The 21,746-nt window shown below is 39.8% G+C and overlaps 1 protein-coding gene across 1 annotated transcript in view; it reads right to left on the bottom strand.

The window, feature by feature from the left end:
* ano2b (anoctamin 2b) overlaps positions 1-4,874 on the bottom strand; it is a 71,127-nt gene extending 66,253 nt beyond the window's left edge. The window contains exon 1 of the mRNA XM_030719949.1: positions 4,708-4,874. Within this exon, the coding sequence (XP_030575809.1) occupies positions 4,708-4,744 (37 nt within the window). The 5' untranslated portion in view covers positions 4,745-4,874. The remainder of the gene's footprint in view (positions 1-4,707) is intronic.
* Between the last annotated feature and the right edge of the window lie 16,872 nt (positions 4,875-21,746).

The raw sequence follows: 21,746 nt of genomic DNA on the forward strand, positions 1-21,746 counted from the left end.
CAGACAGCTGTAGCCATAGTAACGCACCAGGCCACGTGCTGCGCTCTCATTTCAGTACCACGGACAGCTCTTTCTCTCGGTCATCCAAATAGTTGAACCGCACTAAAAAAAAAATACTGTGTGACACTGAGATCTATCCATGAGGTCAAGAGGCGGAAATGTTTTTAGGATTCCAAGCACATGAGTTAAAAAAAAAATGTCAGCAGTTTGTCAGTGTTTCTGTTGCCTTACAGCTCACTTGACAGCAGCACAGTAGCCTGGAGGTTAGAGAGGCAGGCCTGTCACTGGAAGGTCACCAATTTGAATTTGGTAGGAGGGGAAATTATGGAGAAGATCCCCCTGCTTTATATTTATATAATGCCATGCTTTATAAATATAACTATAAAGCAAAGCACTGCTGAAAACAGGGTTAGTGTACCTAAAAAAAAAACATAGACTAAAGATCATCTTGTGATGCAGTGACAGTAGTCGAAACCCCAAGTTCTGTGACCACATCCGCTGCATTATTGCAGCAGGTAAATAATTTACATATTTATACATCAGCTAAGGATACATCATAAGGTGAACCACAGACACATTAGAAATAAAAAAAAATGTAGAACAGGGATACCATAGTAGCCATGAGCCAGACCACACTCATCTCCATACATGACCTTTGTTAGACACCTGCAATGTTTTGTGTCTGTATCTCGCACAGTTGCAAAACTACTGTATTGACAAATTCAGTCCACAGAATACAGACATATCTATATAGGTCAGCCTGGCAATATTATCAGCTGATACTAGCCTAACACAGATATCAGCTAGTTCAATAATACAGAACATATTGCAGAAAAAGATGCCGGGGGTCATCAAAATATAGTCATCCGATAGTTTGTCCAGGAAAGCAGCTCCACCTCCTTTGCTTGCAGCACTGTCTGCAGCATTAGCTCAGTAGCTTTACAGCTGAGCAGATGGTGTGTCAAACAATGCCTTTACATTAAGTTGCTAACTGGTTTGTGACACAATGACCCCTTCATTTTCTCTTCTTAGTGTAACTCAGACATTCTGTACAAATACAATATCTATGTATTTATACAACAGATATCTATCCACATCCTTAAAAATCATACCAACTCCCAAAATCCAATGTTAGCTTGGCTCTAATAAACACCTGCCAATATACTGAAACCAGTCTTTGAAGTTATTCCTGCTCCCGGAGGTGTGTCCCCAGTGACCGTTTGACATGACGTCATACACACAGACAGATGGCCAAACTTAAGAGGAGAAAACTGAACAGGTAACCAAATATATCTTGTGCAAATAACAGACTGTCAATTGCTCCATGAAATTGTTTTTGGGAACAACAGGGGTCTTAGAGGGACAATGTAGGGGTCCAAATCTGAAAAAGTTATTGCTTAATCTCTGTTCTATGACAATTTATTGGAAAATATCTGAATATAAAATGTTTATTCTGTATTTTCTATTCAGCAATTGAACTGCAAGGAGTGTCCCATGAGACATATTATTCTAAATTGGGACACTGTATCTCTTTTGAGGCACCTGACATAAAAAAAGCTTCCTCATTTTCCTTAAAATGTTGCTTTATATCAGAAGCCCTTGCAGTTTCATCCAGCTTCTGTTTCTCAGAATGATTGTGTAAGATAAACATGCTCTCTCTATTATCACACTAATTCTCAGTAACAGTGACAAAGGGCATCTTTCAGAGAACAGCTAATGGCAGCATCATGGCACAAAGACTTAATGCTGATGCTTTTAGTACATGTTGTCTCAGCTCGAGCTGACTGATTGCATGGAAGCTTCTGCCAGAACACTGTCTTATTTGGTTTTGTGTTATTAACCACTAATTAGATTTAAAAAATATTTCATCCTACAGTAGTGAGGATTGGCACCATTAACTGAGCACTGACCTGTGCTGAATGCCACAAGAATTTTTTTCCCTAAATATTAAAGTCCCCCTTTGACTAAAAAAAAAAAAAGAATTACTTTACCTGAAACCTCAGAATTAATTATGTGCATGACTTTGTGGCATCACAGCTTGAGAGTTTGAAAACCGGTCATGGTCCAGCTTACATAATATTGTTGAATCCATGAAAATGGACTTTCCTGGGAAGCAAGAGTTGTTTTTTTGTCCAGGACCTGTTATCATGGACATGGGTCTGAAGGTCAAGTGTGGGTAAATGGATTTCTGAATAATTCACAGTTCTGTCCTTAGAAAAATATACACATAATGTATCTATTTGACTTTATCAAGGGTTTCGCAGTGACTGAAAAACAGATTATGCATTTTGGGTTCTTGTATTCCTGCCTCATCAACCATTCAAGGCTTCAGGACACTGTCCTGTGAAATTCATTGATATCATTTTGAATTCACTGTTCCCTTAGTGATTACAGGCCTGCAGGCCCTGAGGTAGCAAAGCAGGCTCAAGTAATGATGCTCCCTCCACCATACTTTGCATTTAATACAAGGTTTGGTATTGGTGTAAAGTGCCTTTTCCCTTAACATGTCATGATTTTAATTATTTTATTTAAACATTTTTTATATTTCGTATATTTTTTCCTGTTAGAAGTTAGAGATTTCTGCATGAGTTTTGCTTTTTTACTCACGTGTCTGTATTTTTATACACATATACATATCTTTGTATGTGTTTGAAATCAACATTACTGGAGGGAAAAAGAACATTTAAAGGTACCGTGTGTAAAATCTCACCACTAGATGTCAGTAGATTGCAGATTGCAGTCAGTTGAGATCTGTTTTCTTACCCCTCCCAGTTCAAGCACATAATCCTAGTTACATTGGCCATTATAGGACAAACAAATGCCAGATGTCCACGTTTATTTATTCTGTAGGAGGCTGTAAATTTGGTGAAAGGAATCCGATATGAATCGATGAGTCAGAGAAACTCACTCCTGTCTGATGACAGCGATATCAAGGTGAGTTCTGTTGGTCAACGCTGCTGTTTTTGCCGCTGTTAGCTGGCATTAGTGAAACTTTCCATGATGTGGATCTAACACTGTTGACCTCGAACACTTAGTGAATAAATTCTCACAGGATGTGAGAATACAATCAAACTGTTTATCATATTATATATCATATCATATAGGATATTAGCTGGTATAATTTTAGCTTAAAACTAGCTATTTTTGTTAAGCCAGCTTGTTGCCAGCTGTGCGGAGACGGGAAGGTCACATCTAATCTGCTGAATGTAATTGCGACAATATTGGGAATAAATAATGAGAAACAGATTATGAAATATCTACATGTACAAATGTTAATTGGTCATAAATAGTTTGAAGGAGCTATTTGTGACCTTTAAATTAAAAGTAAGTTATAAGGTGTAGTATGTATGTGGCTGGTGTCTAGCCACATAGATAAAACACAATTAGGCAGAACAGCGATGTCCACCTCTCTGTATTCAAGATGGTGGGCAGCATGGTGGCTTCCACAAACTGGCGCCTGCTTCTTTGTATTTTTAATGGATTAATTCTACATTTATGAGGAAAGTATCAGTTTGATGAAAGACACTAATCAGTGTAAATTTATTAGTACAACATTTTTTTTCCTCTTAATTAACCTCAATAAATTATTCACTGTGTCTTTAGGTTTTGGGAGAACAACAACACTAAGGCACTAAGTGTTTTTTCTATTTGTTTACAGTACTGTGCAAAAGTCTTGACCCACCCCACATTTCTCTATTTTTTGCTTGGCAAATAAAAAAATTCAAACGTGCAAAGATAAATGGAAGTGCAATATATCTCAAAAGAAGGAGCAGAAAGTTGAATTTTTAACACTTGCACATGATGTGAAATTACTGATTGCTGGAATATTTCATCATTGGCAGGGATAGTGTTAAGAGAGCCTTAATTTTCCATGAAATAGCACTGATGGCATGTGCTTAAAGCCTGCCTTAAATGGAAAGGAAAGGTAGTACATGCAACAGCTAAAAGAGAATTTTAGATTAATAGTCAGGATTCTCTGTGTGGCTTTGGAACAGAAAGCCTGCAAGAGCCCCAGTAGTAAATCTTACCATGCCAGAACCATCCACTCATTCCCCTGGTCAATACTGTCTGCCTGCATCTTTCAGAACTTGTCACTGGAGAAAATGACACTTCTTCTGAAGTTAGCTTTCATCTCTGAACGTTCTTTAAAAAGCAAGGTTGCTTCTTTCAGCTTATGTGTTTCTGGGTTGTTGCCTTACGTCTTTAGACTCAAAAATATACTTTCACCTTAGACTTAAGAGGCTCCTCGCCCAACTAACAATGAAGCACAGCAGCAGTCAGCCATGTAAATAAATTGGGATTACTGCTCTGCCTGAGGCTTATCTCAAGGGAGCACGTGTCTCAGATACAGTCATCTCTCAGAACTGATTAATTTTGTTCAAATATGACAAAAGATTTCCTTTAAGACAAGCTGAGAACAACAGGATGATCAAGAGGGCTCTGAATGCATCACTGTATTAAACTCACATGCAACCATATACCCTGCCTGCCGTAAAGAGCTGCCTGTTGATGGCCGCCCCACATGGCCTGCTGACACACTCACACACTCACACAAAAGCACACACTGGGGGAACGGTGAAGGGACAATAGGTGGGATACTCTACAGTGGTCCTGTCTTTTGTTGGGTGAGGATACAGGAGGGACAGGCCAGACAGGCCACACAAAGGAAAGAGAAAAGGCCTTCCTATAGGTGTCTGCAGCACTCACCTGCACAGGTAGAGGAGGGCGATCTCCGGAAGGCCATTTCACCAACTCTGTGACTCAGCAGAGAGAAGGGCCTTGTTTCCCTTAAGTTCCCGGTCAGTCAGTTAACCATGTTGTTTTGCTGTGAGCAGCAGATAAGAGGAAGAACAGCAACAGTCTGACTCAGTAGTACAATCCTAAGCTCAGTTGAAGCTTAGCTCTGACGGGATAATACTCCTCTCCAACTGGCTGGCAGGGTGGCAGAAACTCCGTAACTCAGCTTATTGTGTACACTTGCTTAATGCAGTGTACACCAGGCTCATGGGTAACAGACCAGCTGGCTGATTGGGTGTTTGGCTAAGGAATTACAGCCCCACATACTCAAGTGGAGATTATTGGGGCATCTAATGTGCAGTAATTACTGTGCCTTCTGTTTAGATTTAGCTGCAAACCTGTGGAGTCTTAAAGGGTTTAGGACCAGAGAGAGGAATCTTGGGGCAAATTTAAATTATACAAGGAGAGAGAGCGCAGTAGTGACCATTCACATTAGGCACAGGACATATGGACTTTAGGTGCACCTTCAACAGGTGTCCAGATATTACTAACTAATGATAGAGCAACAATAAGGAATTCATGTTCAAACAAGGTTATGAACAAAACAGTTCCACACCTCTATATGTCCAGTAGGTTCAAGTATAAAAGATTCATTTGTGACATTGTGCCTCATCATTTTAATCAGGAAATGGAGGTGACTCAGGTCTTATCACTTAATCAGCTGCTGTACTGCTTTATAAGTCACAATTTTCTTTAGAAATCACCTGATTCTGATTTATTTGTCCATGTTCTCTTAAAATACTATATTATATTTTTCCTTATATTCTATTAAACAGTGCTGTGTAAAAATTTTTGAGCAACCCCTCATTTCTTCATATTTTGCTAGGAAATAAGTGGAGTGATCTATTTGAAATGGGAATACAGTAAAGAAGGTGAAAAACAGAGTTTGTACAATTCTAATGAGCTTGAAAGTCAGCATTTGGTATGACCACTTTTATTCTTCAACACAGCCTGAACTCTAGGGCTTTCTTGTAATTTCTTTAAGTGGTCCTCAGGATAGACTAGTGGGTGATTCCATAGTGGAGTGGTTTATAAAATCACCTAACAAGCAAAGAGCCCTGGTTTTAGAATAGAATGCCTTTATTGTCATTACACAGGACGTACATATCCTGAGAGAAGCAACAGCTGCCAAATCAAACTTGTGGTGCTACCTGCTGTGGTGACCCCTCGTAAATAAGGGAACAGCTGAAAGTAGCATTTTTTTCAGTTCTCCAGGCTTCTTGAAGGACATTCAAAGCTCTTCTTTGGATGTTTCTGCCTTTTGTTCTGTTCTCTGTCAAGATGATCCCACACTGCTTCAATAATGTGGAGGTCTGGGGAGGCCAATCCATGCCTGATAGCAATCCATTGTTTTTCTATTTAGGTGTGGTTTTACTGCACTGGCAGTGTGTTTGGAATTATTATAATGAGAAAAATGAAGCTGTTGCCAATTAGAAGCCTTCCAGTTGGCACTGAATGGTGGATCAAAATCTCATAATTCCACCAATTTTGAAAAGATCTCCAACACCACTGTCTTAGATGCAGCCCCAAAACATGACAGAGCCTCCACTGTATTTTACAGATGGCTGTAGCTCAGGAGGTAGAGCCAGTCACCTATTGATTGGAAGGTCAGCGGTTCGATTCCAGGCTGCTTGCCAATGTCTCCTTGGGCAAGATATTTAACCCCAAGTTGCTCTCTGACGCGAGCATTGGAGTGTGAATGTTAGTCTTTAGATAATAAAAGCACTTAGCTTAGTTAATCGTGGAAGTGCTTGTGTGAATGGGGTAAACGTGCTGTATAAGCGCTTTGAGTGCCAGACAGAGTAGAAAAGCACTATATAAGAACTAGTCTGTTTTGTTACAGTGGTGGATGCTCATATTAAACATGGGTTTCAAATAAAGAGGTTAATGTAACACCTATGAGCCAAAAACTTAGGCTCCTGGTTGGGTTACAATCTGTTTTCTCTAATCTTGGCTCTGTATGATGTTTATGAAAGCAGATATCTTTATGTGGCCATTTTAGGCACAGCTCAGGCTATGTGCACAGCAGGAAAACCAACCTGCTGTTCAAAAGTTTTTAAAATTTAATTTGAGTTAAGTTTTAAATCCCAGGCACTCACAAATCTTTAGCAGTCGCTTGGCTTTAGTGGTTAATGTGTCAGAATGTCAAGCACTCTGGCTGGATGTTTGTTTCTCAAATGCTTCTTAGGTGTAGTTAACAATTCCACTTAAAAATTAATGTTCACAGCAAGCAGCTGCCTCCAAGGCTGAAAAATTAAGCTAATACAAAGGCCAAAAATTGCAGTTCATTTAATGGTCACTTGTGGTTGGCTCCAATAGACTCCCATGGTAAAATGTCCACCTTTATCCATGAAAACAACATGTTTACAGCCTGGTAGAAGTTTTTTGGTCTCTGTAGCTGATTAGGCCCTTCACTATAGGGGAGTGAATTATTTCTTTTTATGTCTTCTTTATGGGCACTGTTCAGGCTTAAAATGGATGCTTTAATTTACAGGTGTCCTGACAGAAGTCACTACTGATCTTAGTAGTATGCTAGGTGTCACTTCCACTAACTCAAGTTACTAAACCAAATGCCTTCACAGTGTTTGTAGTGTCAGTGTTTTTTGAGGGGTTTTTAATAGAATTATCTACCAAATAATTGAACTTAAAATATGGTTAACTGTACTAACAGCTTGCCCAAGAATTTTGTGCACCAGCTTTGGTGAGTGAAATTATGTTGTCTTAAATTTTTACCTAGCACTAATTAGCAGGTACTGTCTTTGCACTCATATAGTTTATTGATGCCAAATGCTAACCTAGCTTGCTAATATTAGCGAATAACACTCCACGGTCTTATCAAAATATAGTAATTTATGGGTTCCCAAAAAATCAGCAGGATGATGTTAAGAAGCTGGATGTGGAGAAAAACCTATTAATCAGACTGTTTTTAAGTCAATAGTGAAAACGTTGTTTCCTTAATTTTACAAACTATGCTACTTTTATGTTTTCTTGTTTAATATAACATTATGAAAGCCAAATTATTATTATCTCCACAGTTAAAATGGGATATGGGATGTCAGTAAAAGCATACATCTCTACCTTACTGCTTCTCTAATTATTCTCGAGGAATGCAATTAATTAAATAAATGATCGAATTTACTGCAGGTTTGTGTGTTGTGCATTCAACTTCCTCCCTGTCTAACTGCTTGGCCTGCCTCCTCAGTGACTAATTGTTCTACCTGATGGTAACTGATGCTAAATACAGATAGAGTGCGAGAAGCAGCATCAGGTTGCACACACGCATGCATGCACCCTCGTACTCTGTCAGTAAAAGTATCTGATGTAGCACACTGACACGCACATGTGTGTGTACTCAAACACAACTCTAAGTTCATTCTCCAGTTACAGAGGGTACAGATATGTTCAGGGCGTTAAATATTAAAGGCTGTAATTTTAACAGCGAGGTGTTGTAATTGAGGAAACCAGTAAAAGGTCAACTTCAGACTACAGGCTGCGGTCATGTGGTTGATTATTTGGTATGCAGGAGCCACTCAAATTCACAGCATGTAAGTCTCAAAGTGTGATGTCAAAATGTGAAAGCAGATGAGCCTTATTATGTGTGCGTGTGTGTGTGTGTGCGTGTGTGTGTGTGTGTGTGTGTGTGTGTGTCTGTGAATTCTGGCCCAAGATTCATTACAACATTGCTTCAGTTCATTATTAAGTTCATTCTGCAATAATACAGTATTCAGTCTGGTTGAGGTCTGGAATTTCACTGGGTCATTGCAACACCTTGTTTCTTGTCTTTCAAGCCATTCTGTTGTGGATTGGCTGCTGTGCTTGGGATCATTGTCTTGTTGCCCAAACTTTAGCTAATGAACAGATGGCCTCACATTTGACTCAAGAATACTTTGGTATACACAATCGGCTCAATGACTGCAAGGTGCACAGGTCCTGTAGCTGCAAATCAAGCCCAAATCATCACCCCTCCACCACCATGCTTGACAGTTGGTTTGTGGTGTTTGTGCTGATATGCTGTGTTTGGTTTATACCAAATGTGGTCCTGTAAATTATGGCCAGCCAGCTCCACTTTGGTCTCTTCTGTTCAGATGCCTTGTGGTTTGTTTAGGTGCAACTTTGCAAACATTATTGTTACCTTTTTTTCTTTTTCTTTTCTCTTAATTTCTATGAAGAATTAAGGATGTACTTAATTTTTCACAGGACTACAGCCACTTTCAGCCACATCGGAGGGGTTTTGAGGATGAACCGCCGGCTTAAGGTTATGCCAAATCATCTCAATCAGATTTAAGTCCAGACTTTGACTCGGCCACTCCAAAACCTTCATTTTGTTTTGTTTTTTGAGACATTCAGAGGTGGACTTATTTGTGTGTTTTAGATCATTTCCTGATCCACAACCCAAGTGTGCTTGAGCTTCAGAACATGAATTGATGGTAGGACATTCTCCTTCAGCATTTTCTGGTAAAGAGCAGAATTCATGGTTACAACAATTAGAGGAAGTCATACTGAAGCAGCAAAGCAGCTCCAGACCATCACATTACCACCACCATGTTTGACTGTTGGTATGATGTTCTTTTTGTGAAATGCTGTTAGTTTTATGGAGATGTAACGGAACTCAAACCTTCCAAAAAGCGCAGCTTTTGTCTCGTCAGTCCACAGAATATTTTTCTCAAAAGTCTTGGAGATCATCAAGCTGTTTTTGGCAAATGTGCCAACACCTTCCCTCCTGTGTTGATACCTTGTTGCAGTGGGGGAGCTTGTGTGTCTCAGAGACCCTTGAGAGCTATATCGGCGGGGGCTGAAGTTCCTGGCAGGTCTAACCAAGCCGAGCAGGCCTCAGGGTAGAGGCCAGATGAAACTCAGCACCTGGTCCTCCAGGTTGGAGGTTGGACCTAGGGCTAACAACCCTACTCTGTAATCAATACCTTGTTACAGAAACCACAATAGATGCCAACAACAACAACAATAACAGTCTTGATGTGGATTCGAGCCAGTTACATGGCAGAATGACTTCTGATGAAAGTCTATCTATGGAAGTCAGAGGTGCGACAGACAATCTACTCAGACCAAAATATAAGATCCACATTGGAACATGGAATGTACACACCATGAATGAGACATCTAAAGCAACTGAAGTCCTTGGTGAGATGAAAAGATACAGACTGGACATACTAGGTATTAGTGAATGCTGCTGGACTGGTGCTGGAAGACAGGTGATAAAACACAGATCAATTATACTATAGTCAAGGCACCAAGACCATCACAAACGCGGTGTTGAGCGGATAAAGGCAGCTGGTACGAACAGCTGCAAACAGCAGTCTCGAAGGTCCCACAGCATGACATGCTGTTGATCATGGGAGACAAGAATGCTAAGGTTGGGAATGACAATACCAACTTTGATACCAACTCCTATCTTATTCCTAGTTGTCATCGACTGGATCATGCGAAAGACCGCAGCAGACAAACCAAGAGGCATCCAGTGGACTCTGTTTTCCCATCTTGAAGATCTTGATTTTGCTGATGATCTTGCTGTCCTGTCCACAAAAGTGAGTCATGTACAGGAAAAGATGAACAGACTGAACTGCTTTGCTCAACAGACAGGTCTGAACATCAGTACCACCAAAACCCAAGTCAAGTAAATCAACCCAACATCAGATACACCTGTCACTGTGGATGACAAACCACTCGAAGTCATTCAGGAGTTTTCCTACTAAAGTCTTATGAGCACTGACAACACAGCCAGCAAGGACAATTCAGCTCGGTTGGGAAAAGCTTGTGTCACTTTTGCCAGACATCAGCCTATGTGAAAGTCAAAGCAATCCCACCTCAAAACCAAGCTGAGGCTGTACAACAGCAACGTGAAATCTGTTCTGCTGTATGGTCCCAATGTTGGAGAGTAACACAGACCGACATGAGAAAACTGGATGCCTTCCACAGCTGTCTGAGGAGAATATATGGTATATTCTGGCCCATGAGAATGACAAATGATGATCTATATCAGAAGACCAAGTGTGAAAGTTTGAGGATGGAGATAAAATGCCATCATCTCAAATGGCTGGGCCACATACTGAGGATGGACAGTCAGTGTATCCCTAAAGTAGAATTGCAATGGACACCACCTGGTAAAAGGAAACAGGGAAGGCCAAGAACAACATGGCGAAGGACGTCAGAGCTGCAGGAGATGAACCTTACTTGGGGTGAAGTGCAGCATATGGCCAATGAGAGGAACAAATGGAGGTAGCTGATAGCGGCCTTATATCCCAAAAAGGGATAAAGAGGACTAAGTAAGTAAGTAAGCCAGCACCTTGGAACTCTCCCATTTTGCCCAGTCTCTTTCTTATTGTTGAATTATGAACACTGACCTTAACTGAGGCAAGTGAGGCCTGCAGTTCTTTAGATGTAATTCTGCGTTCTTTGGTGACCTCCTGGATGAGTCATTGATGCACTCTTGGAGTAATTTTGGTAGACTGGCCGCTCCTGGGAAGCTTCACCGCTGTTCCAGGTTTCCCCCATGTGTGGATAGTGGTTCTCACTGTGGTTCACTGGAGTCTCAAAGCCTTAGAAATGACTTTGTAACCCTTTCCAGACTGATAGATGTCAGTGACTTTGTTTCTGAGCCGTTTCTTTAGATCGTGGCACGATGTGTTGCTTTTTGAGATCATTTAGCCTGGTTCACTTTGTCACACAGGATCTATTCAAGTGATGTCTTGATTCAGCAGGTCTGACAGTAATCAGGCCTGAGTGTGGCTAATGAAACTGAACTCAGCTTTCCAAAAAATGTGATTAATCATAGTTAATTCGTGATTTAACAAGGGTGTGCAATTACTTTTTAACATGGGGCCAGGTAGGTTTGGGTAGCTTTTTCCCCTTAGTAAATGAAATCAGCATTTAAAAACTGCATTTTGTATTTACTCGGGTTATCTTTTTTCTAATATTAAAATTTGATGATCTGAAACATTTAAGTGTGACAAATGTACAAAAAAACTAAGAAACCAGGAAGGGGCAAACTGACAGAAAATAGGCAAAAGCATAATAGGTCACCTTTAAAGTTTTCGTAGGGCTCAATGACTCGTAGTGAGAGACAGACATACAGTACCAGTCAAAAGCTTGGACACGCTCGGGTAAGTGTGTCCTAGCTTTTGACTGGTATTGTATACACAAGCGTTGAAAATGTTTCAGCCTGACTTAAACATTTGCTAATTTATTTTCCTTTTTTTTTTTTTAATGTGTGTGTGCATGTGTGTGTGCCAGTTTCCCCAAGAAATACCATCGTAAAAATGTAGTAATATTACAAATGACTTTGTAACTGTCTTGTGTACCTTTATGAAATTTCATTCCACTTCTAACGCTTCGAAAATGCATGCTACAGTGGCAGAAAAGATGAAAAATAAACGCATGAATGGAGACATCTTCGACAGCTACCGTGTACACTTCACACTCACACTGTGAATTCAGAGAGAAAGCATCAAATCTATATTTATGCTCTTCAAGCCACTTAAAAACACCCACTATAAACAGAGTGAATCACACCCACACATCATAGGCATATACACGCATATATGGTATAACAGCATTTACATTTACATGGAAGTGCACACACAGATATATGCACATGTGCATGCACAAATCACACAAATTATTTTAGCACCCTTGCTGCCCTTAGTGGTCTTTAACCTTTAGTTCTACACTGCACTACACACACAGGTTGAAGCACTTACTCTAATTAACCTCAAACCAGGTCCTAACCCTAATATAACCATACCCTCACTCTGAAGCTCTTAAACTCCCACTGTTCTTCACAAAGATGGGAGCACCCACATTCATGCAAACAGTACACATGCACACACACATGCATGCGCACATGCACACACACAATAGAGTGATTTCCCCCGTCGTCTGATCTGGTTCATGTCTTCCTGGAGAAGAACAAGAGATAATAGAGAAAGAGAGGGAATCGATTCTAGATGCTCCAGTTCACTCCAGTTTCTTCCAGTTCCCTCCCACACCAACCTCACAGCCCTGTCACAGCCGAGGGAGTTATTCTGTAAAAGCTACAGTGCACATTTATCCTGGAAAAAAGAAGTTGCAGAAAATCCTTCAGTCACTCTTTCAGAAGCAGAAATATGTCTTGTTAAAATACATCTTTTCGACACTAATTGAGGTGCAACTAGTAGTATTTATATCAGGAAAAACCTGGATTCTATTTTTTTTTTTTACTTGGAAGTCTCTAATGTAGGTCTTAAATTACAATGGCAAGGCAGAAATCACATTTAAGATGGTCATTTTGCTCAGCAGTATATTTTACTTATGCTCAGTTTGTTAGAAAGCAAGATTAAAAGCATACTGATTTGCAATGAGCCTTCCCTTTGGAGGGGGCAAGTGGATTCAAGCTTAAGCAGCAGGGTAGCTGAATTGTTTCCCTGTAGAGATCAAGCACTCAGGCCTGTACTGTTCTCCTGGTGCATTTCCCCACTTGTTGAAAAAATGACAAAGATGACTCATCCAACCATGCTATTGCTTCCACCTCTCTGTAGATCTCTACCTATAGTTTTTGCAGCACTATACTCCCAAAAGTGCATTCACTGTTGTAATGAGGGGTTTATGCATCCATAGTATTCTTCTATATGTAACAGTCTACCGATGGTTTTTGGTGACATACTCAGATCTTGTCCTGCAGTAAATTTCTCACTAAGTCAAGGAAGAGATTCTCTTCTGAGTTTTTTCTACATACTGTACTGTAAAACCATAATTTCCTACACTTCTTTATCATAGACCAAAATGCAGCTATCACTTTTGTTACCATTTCTACTGAAACATTTCTCAGTGTTTGTGGCTCCTACCATCCATGCTCCAACAATTAGGACCAGATTTCAACACAAGACAACTAGGCGGTCACACCGTAGCTGTGTAACAGGTTTTTAATGAGACTTACTAAAAATAATCAGCTGATTATTTTTGCTCCCAGCTGATTGTAGGAGTCTTTCCTGTGAGTTTATTAAATACCCACCACTTCATAGAGCTACTTACAACATCAGGATCCATATGCGTGTTCCCGGAAGAGTTGCATGTAGCACAACAGCAGTAACATCATTATTTATTTAGAATTCTTATTGCTGCAGGCAGACAGGTGAGCTGCATACACAGTCAAAGTTTGACTTTTTAAATCATTTGTTAAACAACGGCCATTTAACAAATGACATTCTCTTGTAATTATGATACAATATCAGAACCAACTGGACGTTAATTACTTATCGTACCATACCGCGAACCTTCGTAAGTAGGACTGTACAGTTTAAAGGCGTACTCTGGAGGTTTCTTGGAATGTGCAAACATGAATGGAAACCCAAAGTGGCTGGAGAGGCAACAAAGTAGTCTTCAGGAATAGTTCTCCAGCTTCTTGAAGAACATTCAAAGCTCTTCTTTGGATGTTGGCTGACTTTTGTTCCATTCTTTGTCAAGATGATCCCACTTTGTCAAGATGCTTCAATAATGTTGAGGTCCGGGCTCATGACTGATAGTGCTCCACTGGGTGTTTCTCGATCCTAGTATGCATTTTCTGCACTGGCAGTGTGTTTGAGATCATTGTCATGCAGAAAAGCGAAGCCTTTGCCAAAGCTTTCCAGATTGTGGATCAAAATCTGACTGTACTTTTCTGTGTTTATCATTCCATCGGTTTTGACAAGATCCCAACATCACCTTAACTGGCAGCAAAAAAATCACCTGACAAAAACTACATAACGCCTTCTGGTTATTATTGGCTCTGAACAACCCATTTCATAGCCTATAAATCGGCTGCGTCTGGTCCGCGGGCCGAATGAAGTGCATTTATATGGCAGGCTAGACCCGCCCATTTTGACTGACACCTCATTCGGCCAATCATGTTAAGAAATGGGTTTCCCAGAGCCAATAATACTCAGAGGGCGTCACGTAGCTTTGTCAGGTGATTTGGTGCAGCCAGTTACATGATTGGCCGAATGACGTGTCAATAAAAATGGGAGGGTCTAGCCTGCCATATAAAAGGGACTACAAACGGCCCGTCACCGGGCCCTTGCCAGTTAAGGGGCTACTGCAGCTCCAAACAATGACAGAGCCTCCACCATGTTTTACAGATGGCTGTAGACACTCACTGCTGGACCTCTCTCCTGACTTCTTCCATAAATATCGATGACAATTTGAACCACAAATTTCAAATTTAGGTTTATCAGTCCTAGTGCCACTGATTTCTTGTGTAATTTGGCATATCTCAGGCTTTTCTCCCTGTTTCCCTTCCTTCTCAACAGGTACTGTACCCTTCCACTGAGACCATTTGTGATGAGGCTTCAGTGAACAGTAGATGAATCAACTAAAGGTCCCGTGTCAGGTCTTTACTGGATTTTTTTTCCTTATTTCTTTAAGGACATGATTTACAGATACTGTCCATCTGCTTTAGAGGTTTTTTTAGGCCTGCCACTTCTTTATTTTTTCTCTACTTGTCCAGTTTCCTCAGATTTTTTTAAGGACACACTGCACACCATGTTGAGATATGCCATGTTTTGGGTAATAGCTCATTGTTGCAAAAATACTTTACGTAATAGTCTGCTGGTAATAAAGAGCCTAAAGATACTATTTCAGATTGGTTCTTTGCTAAGTTGTCTGTTAGGTGTAGACACAACACTGGTAGAAAGACCTTCAGAAAGCCTGGAGAACTCAAGACCAGTTTGAAAAAATAAGAAGAAAGTCTGGATCTTTGAAAGCAAAATATAAAGAAATTAGGACTGGCTCAAGACTTTTGCACAGTAGTATGCATCTTATTTTTGATGTCCAGTGCAGCTTATTTAACCCACAGGCAAGTGGAAACAAATTAAAGCCCTTATTTTAATTTCAGCAGGATACTACTAGTTTGAAAATAAAGCTGGATTTCTTTGTTTTTCAGAGGAGTGGAGGATACAGGAGACGTTTCACATAAAAGCATTAACGAATCATCTGTCTGCAAGAATGCATAAGAAAAAACAGTCTGTTCAATGAGCACAAGTATTGTTTACTTCAATACAGTTTGTAGGCACATTAAAAACCTTATAAATTACATTACATAGAAAAAAGTCAAAAAGAGGAGGCTCATCTGTCTAATCCATTTAGAACCTCAACACAGTACATCACAAGGCATACAGCATACAGCCATAAAACAGACTGAATGAGATGTATTTTTCATGCAGTGCACTTACTCCCACTCTCTGCTGAAATTGTGCTGGGAAAGACAAAGAAAATAAGGTGAGGAGGAGCAGAATATGCAGGGAAACTATCAGGGAGGAAAAGGGGCGCAGAGTACAGAGAAAAATAAGAAAAAAGGAGCAGAACACAGGATGAGACTGGTTTCTGTGATGTCAACCTCGCGACCTGTCATTGTAGAGACAAGCTTGTGGTCTTGCTCCATCTTGTGGTCAGAGTCAATTTCCTCTACTGAAAGTGGAGAAGTACACTCACTAGACACTTTATTAGGTACATCTTACTAGTTACTAGGTAGGACCTTTTTTGCCTTCAGAACTGCTTTAATTCTTCATAGTATAGATTCAATAAGGTGCTGGAAACATTCTTCAGGGATTTTGTCTATAATGGCATGATGGAAGCCATTTAAATACAGTGACCTCATCACGTTCAAGAAACCAGTTTGAGATGATCTGAGACATTTGTGACATGGTGCACTATCCTGCTGGACACAGCCATCAGATGAATGGGTACACTGTGGTCATTAAAGGAACGGTTAGCAACAACACTCAGGCCAGCTTTAAACAGTAGTTTAAACAATTGGTACGAAGGAGCCCTAAGTTTTGCTAAGAATATATCCCCCACCACCATTACGCCACTGCCACCAGCAGCCTGAATCATCAATACAAGGCTGGATGGATCCATACTTTGTTGCATATTGCCAAATTCTGACGCTACCATTTGAATGTTGCAGCAGAAATCGAGACTCATCAGACCAAGTAAGATTTTTCCAATCTTCTTTTGTCCGATCTGTACAAACTGCAGCCTCAGTTTGTTTGTAGCTGACAGGAGTGGCACTCGGTCTGGTCTTCTGCTGCTGTAGCCCATCTGCTTCAAGGTCGACATGTTGTGCATTCAGGGATGCTCTTCTGCATACTTTGGCTGTAATGAGTGGTTGAGTTAATGTTGCCTTCCTAGCTCAAAGCAGTCTTAGATTCTCCTCTGATCTCTGGGAATAAGGCTTTTTCAGACAGAGAACTGCCACTCACTGAATATTCCCTTTTTCAGAACAGGAAAATCTCAGTAGGTCAGCAGTTTCTGAAATAGTCAGTCCAGCTTATGTAGCACCAACAACCATGCAACGTTCAAAGACCCTTAACTCACCTTTCTTCTCCATTCTGATGCTCAGTTTGAACTTCAGCAGGTCATCCTCACCACATGTAAGTGCCTACATGTGCTGAGTTGCTGCCATGTGATTGGCATGTAAATGTTGAAGACATAGGTTAGCGGTGTGAATTATTGACACGAGTTACACTGAACAGCATGAACACATTTCAGTCATTTTATTGTCCAGAATCAACCTCTACAAGCAAATGAAGTTTTCCATCTTTTCAACAATGTTTTAATGCAAAACTTTTAAAACACTGATTGTCAAAGCTGCTGCTGCTTTTTCTAGCTGTCATCCCCAAAACAGTACTGAAAAAAAAAATCCTCTTCCTCTTTATTTTGGATAAACAAGGAAAGGATTAAACTGTTTGCATTTTTTTATACATTCCAGGACATATTTATACAGTAAGATGCAACTTGTGCTTTATCTTGTCTCGTAACTTCAATCTGTCATTTCAAACTTTAAGGCACAGCACACAGCCATACTAAAGCCTGATGTATTCAAAGCATTATGTAGCCAGAAAAAAACATTATTTCTGTGCAAAGTTAATACAGCGCGACCAGCACATGCCAAATATCCCCAACAGGCCAGTGTAGTTTCATGACGTCTTTTACAGCAGGAAGATGGCACTTTACCATTTTCAGTATAAAATTCCACTTTTAAAGACAGTGAACAACTTTTCCTAAAGGGCAGTGCAAATAAAAAACATCTGTATAAATAATAAGCATCTCATCAAGAAGTCAAAAAAATATATTGTGAATATTATACATTATACTTACTATTTACTAGAAATTAGCATTGGCAATAAAGGACACTGAAACACTACTTCAGCTAAAATACCCTGACCACGTTTTGGAACCAAGTAAAGGAAATTTGAGAGGAACGTGTTTCCTCATGACCAAAGGGCTCTAACTCTACAGAAAGCAGTTTGAATCTGTTTTTTTTTTTTTAAAGGATGAATGTAAACATTGGCAAATTCCAGTTCTTTACTGCATCAACAGTTGTTTTAAGTGGTGACACTAAAGCAGACAGATTCAATGCTTACTTAAGACTTTGGAAATTTGAGGTCACTCCTACTTTGCATCTACAAACAACAGATTTTTTTGACTTGGTCCATCTAGTGCAACGAAGACAGCTAGCCCTGCATTTGGTTTATTTCCTCCTCTGGGTCTCTGAACCATAGCGTATAACCTTTATTAGAAAGCTTGCAGAAATGCATCAGCAGACAGCATTTTCACCATCTTTATTCAGTCCCACATTTGAAGACATTTCTGCAGTTGTGGTTTTAAAGTTTAAGTCTCAGTTTATTGACCTTTTGTAGTCGGTCACATCCCATCTTTTAGCCATTAATCTGATTATTCGGACTATTCTTTAGCAAAATATCTATTTCATATGGTCGAAGGTTTTAGTCACACTGGCCTAGAGACTGATCAGCAACTCCCTGGCAACTTCTGGTTGCAAGGGAAAAATGTGAATTCCACAACCGGTTGGCAAGTGGTTCCTGGAGGTTGCAGGCAATCTCCAAGTGAAATCGGTTGCAAAGAGGGTGCTGCACCAAAAAGCTCCTTGTGATTACTTTGGTTACTAGTAGATTGCCACAGCTGTCCATAGCTTGCGTGGAAGACACCAACTTTTTTGCAAACAGTCTTGACTTGAAAAAGTGTGAAGCAAACAGGAAACGGAGAATGTTCACCTTCAAAGTAAAAGCTGCACCTCAGCCAACACATTTCAAAAGGCGTAACTTTGAGGGTGAACATTTTCTGTTGCTGGTTTGTGTTGCACAGACAGGAGGCTGCGCTCACTAACCAGTATGATGACCTACAAAACCGTCTGCGTCGCAACAATCTCAGAATTTACCAAGTCCAAGAAGGATGGGAGAAGCAAGGTATGATCGACTTTGTGAAAGAACTCATCAAAAACTCGCTTCTCCTCCAGGAAGATATACAAATTGAAAGAGCACATAGAGCACTGGGGCTTAAACCAGCAGATACGGACCCACCACGCTCCATCATTGTCTGCTTTCTGGACTGTGAAAGAAGCCGTATTACGACAAACGTGGTCACAAAAACAAGTCGTCTTTCAAGGCAGAAAAATATAAACTGACCACGGCAAAGAGTGGGACCCCGGAGGGAAAATAATGCCAGCTATTTATGCTTCTGTCAATTTATTTATATTTATTCATTTTTAGATATTTTAAGAATCATCCCATGTTCTGTTTTTTGTTTTCTTGTGTTCTTTTTGTTCCACTCTAGCTTACATAGGTGTGTCAAATTTTAATTTAAGGATATTAATTTGCATTTTGAATTTTCTGATGAGTTTGAGACCAAAATGCAAAAGTTAACTTTACAATTGGATGAAAAATGAGAAGCTGATACTGACCTTGTAAAAAAAAACAAAAAAACACAAACACTTGCAATGAAGAAGCAGCTTACACACACTCACTCACTCACTCACTCACTCACACTCACCCACTCATAGACAGACAGAAGCTCAAATTAGCTTTTTGCTTGATCTGACATTTAACTCTAGGTGCATTAAATCAGGTTCACTTTTGGTGGATTGAATCCACTGAGCTAGCAAATTAGTAAATTAGTGGTGTATGAAAATTGCAAGCTCATTTTTCTCAGGCTGATAAACAAAAGAAAAGATTTATAACTAAAAGCCTTTGAATAAATACATCCTTAGAATATTTATGGGCATTTTGATGTCCTGTCTTAGTTTGTGCAAATTTAATTATTGACCCACAAGACCTAAGTGCATGGTATTTTGTTTAATTGTCAGGGAAAAATTGGAACTTTCTTCACTGGACTTTTTCCACAGGTACCTGAGATCATACCTGAGACATTTTGTGCCTTTAACAGGAAACTAACCAGGATGACGGCCAGATGTGAACAGCTGATGTCTAAAGAGGTGCAGGAATGGATCTCCGGGGACGAGTGCTGACTACTGTGGTTTGAACATCCATGGTTTGGTGAATATGAGCAGGCTATGCTGAAGGCTGAAAGAAGGCTGCATATACTATAACTAATACCTGTGCACTGAATCAGTGATCATTTCTTTATGTTTGCAGTAAGATTGTCATCATGGAACTGGATTTGTCCCCGAAGGAATACAATCCACATTTTTTAATGAATTTGAGGAAAATTATTAGATAGTGACTGTTTCATGTTACTGTTTGTCATGTGGGCCAATTTAAATGCAGGATTTACTTTGGACTGATTAAATTTAAATGCTAATCCACTTCACTCAACAACACTGACATATGAAAGACTAATGCTTGTTTTCTTTTTGTGTTTCAGGCCATAAGAAAGTATAGAAAGTAGGTACATCCATTATAAATATGACATCATTCAACCCTGTCTTACTTCTTTGCTAAATTCACAATCACAATAGTATAAGATTAGTTTTCACAAAAATCCTCTTCTGGCTCTTAACATCAATGCAGTCCTGGCTGACCACCCGAGGTCAGGCTGGTGAAGTTGACCTCAGAAACTCTGAGGTCAAAAGGGGAAATTGTTAGGGATAATCATGATATATGCCACATATATATCTTATATACATTTACTTCCCTGAGAAATTTGTCTGGAAAATAACATAATGATTAAAAATACAGAAGCTCCGTGTCATCATGAACTTTGTATTCTGACTGTACAATGAGCCACACTGATGAACACTACACAATCATAGAAATGGAGACTTCAAGGTCACCCTGTTGTTGAATTTCTCTGTTTTCTACATTCTGTTTTGTAAATGATGTAATCAAGACTGATACGCTGTGACTATATGAAACTGTAAGTTGAATTAGAATGTGCCAGTACTTCATGCCATCTCATGGCATGCAGTCTGACCCAGATATCTGAACTGTTTGAAATGGCCTTATTAAATTTAATAATTGGACTCCTTATTCTGATTGATTTGTGTCATTCCTGTTCGAACAAATGACCACGCAGAAACCTAAAGGCTTAAACAGCAACAAACACACACACTTATTATTTAAATTCCTTCACATCCTCAAGCGGAAGGTGGAGGAGTGCAAAGTCTCGAATATCCGCCAGCTCCGTGATGTCCTCATGGAGGAGTGGAAAAGCGTTCCAGTGGCAACCTGTGAAGCTCTGGTAACCTCCATGCCCAGGAGAGTTAAGGCAGTTCTGGAAAATAATGGTGGCCACACAAAAAATAGACACTTCAGGAACTTTCACTAAGGGGTGTACTCACTTTTGTTGCTGCTGCTTTAGACATTAATGGCTGTATATTGAGTTATTTTGAAGGAAGAATAAATTTACACTGTTATATAAGCTGCACACAGACTACTTTTCATTGTGTCAAAGTGTCATTTTGTCAGTGTTGTCCCATGAAAAGATATACTTAAATATCTGCAGACATGTAAGGGGTGTACTCACTTTTGTGATACACTGTATATATATGTATGTATATATATATATATATATATATATATATATATATATATATATATATATATTAGAAAGCAGTCACCAGCAAAATGCACCTCAGTGAAAGCCAGCATCCTGACTCCTAAATAGGGATAAAGAGACTAGCTGAAACCAAACCAGGCAGTGTGGTGATTCTGATGGCACCCCCACTCTCA

This window comes from Archocentrus centrarchus, chromosome 23, assembly GCF_007364275.1.
Source record: "Archocentrus centrarchus isolate MPI-CPG fArcCen1 chromosome 23, fArcCen1, whole genome shotgun sequence".
NCBI lineage: Eukaryota > Metazoa > Chordata > Actinopteri > Cichliformes > Cichlidae > Archocentrus > Archocentrus centrarchus.